The 6898-nt window shown below is 36.5% G+C and overlaps 1 protein-coding gene across 1 annotated transcript; it reads right to left on the bottom strand.

Moving 5' to 3' along the window:
- Positions 1-150: 150 nt before the first annotated feature.
- Positions 151-4078, bottom strand: LOC121412889 (toll-like receptor 4). Its single transcript, XM_041605655.1, has one exon. It carries the CDS (start codon positions 4060-4062, stop codon positions 1489-1491), a length of 2574 nt encoding a protein of 857 aa, XP_041461589.1. The 5' UTR covers positions 4063-4078; the 3' UTR covers positions 151-1488.
- Positions 4079-6898: the final 2820 nt, after the last annotated feature.

The raw sequence follows: 6898 nt of genomic DNA, 5'->3' as shown, positions 1-6898 counted from the left end.
AAGTAGTTCACAATGGTAATTGTGATAACGTTGACACCGTTGGGAAGTTATGAAGAGATAAAAAAAAAATCTATTTAAGAAAATGACGAAGGTTCCCTCTTACAGTCTGAAAAGTAGTGTATTTTCAATTTGGACACTTCCGATTTTTACGTCATGAAATGTATAAAACTATAAATATACATGCAAAGTCTTAAAAATATAAGAAAATACCTTTAACCTCTTACATTCGAATCAGACACAGAATGCACCCCTGAAATTCAATTAGGGAATATAGTTTCTATAATTATGATCAAAACAAACCTTCACATACCAAATGCAGTATCTAAAATAATCTTTCTGCTGATCTACACCACATACGAAATCAGAAAAGTACAGAAACCTATGAAAGCATGTACTCTTTGTGTAGGTCTATGGTTTTCCTCGTACTTTAGATTATGATAATGATGGATTGATACATTTCTTGGAGAAAAAGCGTTAATATATGCATATCACTTTTATTTGTATGAACCCAATCGATAAAAATATTAAGAATAAATGTATTTTCGTATTATCCTTTTGATATTTGCTTGTAGTCAAACGAAGGGTTTTGACGTTGTTTTGTTTTCACTATTTGAAAAAAAAAGTCACAGGGGCCAGATTACCCATCCCTCCCTACGCACCCCAATGGCACTAACGCCACTCAAATACTTTTATCTTTATTAATTTCAATATATCAAACTCAGTTAAATTTATTATTTATTTCATAGATTTCGTCTTTATGTAAAAAAAATTGTTAAAAATATAATACCTAATTCTAAATCATTTTGTAAATGGCAACGAATGGCAACAAGAAGCACATTAGTCCAAATAGCGACAAATATATATAAATATTATAGTCTACTTTCCAGACCATGCAGGTAGCCTAAATGATGGTTATAATCTGATTTTCTTTTAGGTGTAGTAAATCGTATTCCAATAGTACATCTAATAATGATAATAACAATACATTTATATTGCGCAATTTATTACATAATCAACTGCGCATTATTACCCCAGCTGTGGGCGCCATGCTGCCTACATGCTCTCTGGCGCATAATAGTCGTTTTATTTAAAACCATAAATGATTGCCTTTCTTTAACGTGCATTTCTTTACAATGAAACTATATAATTATTATCAAAATCATCAATCGTTGTAAGTGTAATATTTATGATCATACTCCTCTTTTATACTCATTAGAATGCGATCTGGAAAATTCAACACTCTAACAAAAAGGAGCTTCAACTTCGCAACTTTGGTACTTATGAAATCAATATCACAGTCGGAGAACCGTTGAAGGTGTAATTCTGCACCTACAGTATACCTCCCAGAATTGCGAATGTGCACCTTTCAGAAATTGGGGCGCCTTTAAAGGTGTTTCCAGTGTGACATTGGTAGATGTGTAAAGTTGGACCTATTTCCGTAGTGTGAGTGATGTATAAAAGTCATAAATGTGATTTTAAATCTGAATGCTACTCGTTTGGGATCATATCATTTGTCCTTAGATTAATGGTCAGCCTCTTTGACAACTCATTCCAGAAATATTCATGTCCTCTTACATCATCTGTCCAGTTGATGTAAGGCCTGCCATCACTTAGATACAACCTCACCAAGAAAGGCACTTCATCATCTGGGATGTCTTCAAGGAATATCACCAGTACAAATTCAGTCAGAGTATCACTCACGTGATCCATGGCCGTACGAAACTTAAGAATGAACCAGTGGTCTCTCACAGCTGCTCTACTGAGTACGATGATGGTCTTGTAACTATGGGTCACCGCGTGATCCACAGCATCTAAGTAATGCATACCAAGGACAAGGCCTTCGTCACCAAAGACGTTCCTCTGGAACTGTGGAAGGTTTTCTTCGAGAGCAGGTCGAAGATGTTCGCGAATCCATTCTTCGTCGTCGTCATAAAACATGATGTTGATGTCATACTCGAAATCGTTGTGATCCCGGGCGTCTCTTATCTCTTTGTATCCAAAGACAGCTAGTTTCAGGAGAAAGATCTTGTATTTCAAATGCCATCGGTTGCGAAATACAACTAGGATGATGAATAACAAACAACAGACTGACAGCGGAGCCAACAGGGAAAAGACATTGATATTAGTACAGATGTCATTCGGATCAAAATCGGTCAGAGGTTTTAGACGAAAAGGCTTAAGAGATGCCTGTGAACAGTGCGTATTATCTTCCTGTGCTAAGTGCAGGTTCTTGTTCAACAAACCAACAAGCCAGTTTAGATCACAATCACAAATAATTGGATTGTTTGATAGGTCAAGTGATACGATGGAGAAAATGATCGGTTTGATAGTACGCTGATCAAGGTTCGTTAATTGGTTGTGAGCCAATGAAATAATTGAAAGCTTCTTATTAGTTGAGAACGTCGATGGTCCCAAATACGAAATAACGTTTCCGTTTAAGTTAATATCGGTTAAATGAAACAAAAACATGAACTCATATGATAATTGGGTAATTCTATTTTCTTTCAAACTCAACTTCTGAAGTGATCTTAATCCCAAGAACAAAAGAGGATTAATATGCCTGATATGGCAATCATCTAAAGTTAGCTCCTGTAAAGCAGATAGTTGCCTGAATACATCATGCGGTAGAACGATACCCAACGGTTGATTCTCGCTTAAGTCTAGAAAGCGAAGATTGGATAAACCATCAAACAGAGAAACTTTTTCTTCCGTGTTAAATAGAATAGCACCATTAATGTAACCGTGACGCAATCTCAGATCTACAAGAGATTTTAGAGTTAGAAACGATTCACCCGGACGCAATACACCGTATGGGTTTTCGATGTTGTTCAAGTATAATGATCTTAGCCTTGAAAAGGCAGTAAGTGTAAGTTCAACAAGATTGTTTTCGCGAAGATCCAATAATATTAAGTTTCTTAAACCATGAAATGCAGACACGAATAATGTTCTCAACGCATTTTTTCGTAGGTTAATGTGAGTTACATTCAAAGTCCAATTCTGGTTGCTGGGATTTATTTGTAATATACCATTGTTGCTCATGTTCAACACTTCCAATGCGTGCATACCATCAAAAAAATTTGGTTGAATATTGTCAATTGAGACATAATTATCAATGATAATCAACTGTTTGAGTGTTGTCAAATTCGAAAAGACAAAAGGATGGAGGTTCTTCAAGTGATTCTCTTTGAAGGTCAATACAGAAAGGGAATAGTTGCACAGTGAATCAAATAAATACTTTGGAAAGGTACCGATTGAGCCTCCGAAGATACCGAGTTCTTTGATGTTTTTGGACATTGAGATTCCGAGGATGATGTTTGATAATACTTCGTTACTTAAAGGATATCCACCTAACCTCAATGAATGGACTTTAAGTGATGCAATGACAGTAGATTCTACAAATTGTATCGGGTTACCTACTAGACTGAGAGAGTCAGTTTGGCAAGGAAAGATGAAATCCTCTGCTGTAAGGCGTTGTATTCGATTATTGGACAGATAAACGGCATCTACTTTAGAACAAGAACTAACATTGATAAAAGATAAATAATTTGCTGTTAGACGTAGAAGACGTAGATGTGTAGTCGACTTCAGCATGTTATTTGGGAATGATGTTAGGTTTGATCCTATCAGGTCGAGATGGGAAAGTTTTGAAGACACCAGGAAGATGTCCGTTACCGGAAGCAAAAGACGGAAGTTTTTGGAGAGATCCAGATATCTTAAGAACTTCAAAGGGTATAAAGCAGCAGAATCAATAGATCTCACATCGTTTTGAACAATAATCAAGTGACTGATAAGAGGGTATACATTGAACGAAGAGTTCAAAAGAATGGTGATTTGGTTATAAGACAAGTCAAGGTACTTGGTGTCCCGAGGAAAGTTTTGGGGAACGTCATCCAGTTGTTTATAGTTGCAGGAAACCTCCTTCTTAACCATGTCATAGTCACATCCATGAAGGGGTTTCTCAGTGAACACTGTCGGAGAATTCCGTACAATTCCATGCACAGATTGCAATGAGGAAGTGATGATGACAAGGAGCAAGGGGTGTAACACAGTTGAAGTTGCCATGATGATAAGATCTTTCCTCCTGTTGTGGACCAGAATTAAATAATGCTTTTTGTCAGATAGCATAGACCTATAATATTTGAAAGTCAGACACAAATTATATACACGGAACCACGATTCATGATATGTGTCGTTATCTTTAATCACCTTTTATCTTAGACTTACCAAGTCTATCTGAGCAAGAAAGGGAACATAGTATTCGTATAGTAAATTATAGACAGCCATTGGTTGTTCAATCTGTAGCCACTTATTTTACATTCTGATTAATGAGAATGGTTCAGTTTCGCTTTTTAACATAGAATAAAAATTACACCTTTAAACAGGCAATTTATTCGAACAGATGACAATATAGTACAAAACAAAACACTGCAACAGAAAGATGAATATTGTATCACTCACCAATTAGTATAAATGGTCCCAAATAATTAATCATAGCTGAGTGGAAGCTCGTGATTATAAATCCAATTCATCAATACTTGTGAAACTTACATGCATACAGTACTTTATGCCAAAACCTCACATTTCTTGTCACACAATCCATCAAAATGAATTCATATTCGTTATTATGAAATAAACAGTTTCAGGAAGTCTAAGGAGGTTCGCAATTCCGAAGGTTCGTTAGTCTGAAAACGTAATGATTAACGAACCTTATTTCGTTTTCGGACTAACGAACCTTATTTTGTTTTCGGATTATCGAACCTTCGGAATAACGAACCTTCGGAATTACGAAGTGTAACCATTTTTTCACATATAAACTTGGGTTTGGGTCTCGTCCATCCAATGAAAATAAAAATTTTGACAGAATGTTACACTTGAGTGAGCACTGTCCATTTTTGTAAAGCTCGCAGAAATCTGTTTGCGCAGAAATGCTCGTTTTCACGCTGTGTCGAGGGGAAAGTGTGAAATCAAACTTACCCTGCGAAACATTTCTCATACATTTCCCTTGCACTTTTAGTCAATTGAAATAAACTGGATACATTCAAGCATTTTGTAACAATTTTGCCACCCAAATTGAAATTTCAACACTTAGTAAGCACAACCTTTACCCTTTTTGAGCCAGCTGGATCTGAGGACATAACTGAATCTGAACAAAAGCTTATATCAGACATCTCCAGTATTTCTTCACTAATTTTTTATCATTTAAAGTGGGTTTACATTTCATTTTTCATTAATACTTGTTTATCCACACTTTTCCCAAGCTTGACAAAGATTAACAAAATGAAAATCAAGTATAAGCCATTTCATGTAAATCACAGCTCAGTGTAAAGCAAATATCGTCACGATGGCCTCGGTGTGTGGGGAGTGGGGTGGGGCGCAATGCACTCTTCGACCTACCATTTTAAAGCTTAGAATCTCCTCTTTTATCTGAAATTACTGAAATATATTTTGTACATTGACTTCAAAGTTTATATTTTAAGCTATATACGAATCAGCCTAGTGAGCAAGATATGTATCTCATCTAACAGACTATGCGCGCGAAGGTACCCCCCCCCCGCCAAATGAGTTTCTGGCATCCTTTATTCGAATTGTTTTTGCTCACTCATGCCTGAATGAGGAATAATCTAAGTAATACCAGATAAAAGAGGAGATTCTAAGCTTTACATTGGTAGGTCACTTGTCTATTTCATTTATGGTAAAGTTATGATAATCATCGCTAAATCTCGGTTTCGTTTTTTCTGGGACTCACTGTATATATATATATAGAGAGAGAGAGAGATTGGGAGGGGGCAAAATCATGAATCAACTTTCCAAAAGCACTCGATCACACAAAACAAACTCAACCACCCCCACACACAAACACCCACATGGGCTTTTATATATATATATATATATATATATATATATATATATATAGTGTGTGTGTGTGAAAGAAATGGATGAAGGGAACAATGGTAGGCGTAGCTTAAATCAAGGTTCCCCAGAGCTATCTGCCTTGATTTAAGCTACGCCTACCATTGTTCTCTTCATCCATTTCTTTCACACAATATTTAAATAAAAGAGTTGCCAAAGCTGGTGTACATGTATAACTTCACAAACACACACATATATATATAGGATTTGTATAACGCACGTATCCACCTTGCTAGGTGCTCAAGGCGCTCCTATATTACCCAGGCTAAGCTAGTCTACCGATTCTGGTGCGCACAGCTTCTTGAGGGATTACTTCCTGCCGGTACCCATTTACCTCACCTGGGTCGAGTGCAGCACAGTGTGGATAAATTTCTTGCTGAAGGGAAACACGCCATGGCTAGGATTCGAACCCACGACTCTCTGTTTGAAAGGTGAGAGTCAGGACCACTATACCACGACGTACCCACGTCATATATATAATTATGTATATGACTCATGAGAAAGAGGCACATTATCTCACCCACAAATTAATGCGAGCGCGAAGCGCGAGCTGAAATTTTTTAGTATACTGACCTGAAAACAGGAAAAAGATACCTGTTTCGGACTGTTTGTAGTAACTCATGTGGAGGACACACATCTCACCACACAGATAATGCAAGTGCCGAGATCGAGCTGAAATGTCTTTATATTCTGACCTGAAAGCTTGATGATATTCTAAGCATTTTTGGTACTGATGGTTAAGATGGGTATCTAAAGGAATAATAGATCCGAGCGCGAAGCGCGAGCTAAAAATTTTGATATTTCGATCTGAAAAAAATGAGTTTAATGGACTTTTTAATAAAGAACAAGATATTCAACAAAAGATTATTGCAAATCGGAGCGGGAGTTCTTTTGAGGTTTAGAACTGAAATCGGGATATTCTATTCACCTATTTAATCATAAAAAGCATGGATTTTTAAAATTGAAATTGAAATTGTTTATTAAGAAA

Source organism: Lytechinus variegatus, chromosome 1 (genome assembly GCF_018143015.1).
Source record: "Lytechinus variegatus isolate NC3 chromosome 1, Lvar_3.0, whole genome shotgun sequence".
Lineage (NCBI taxonomy): Eukaryota > Metazoa > Echinodermata > Echinoidea > Temnopleuroida > Toxopneustidae > Lytechinus > Lytechinus variegatus.
The sequence above is the reverse complement of the archived record's forward strand: the minus strand, read 5'-3'. Positions and strand labels throughout refer to the sequence as shown.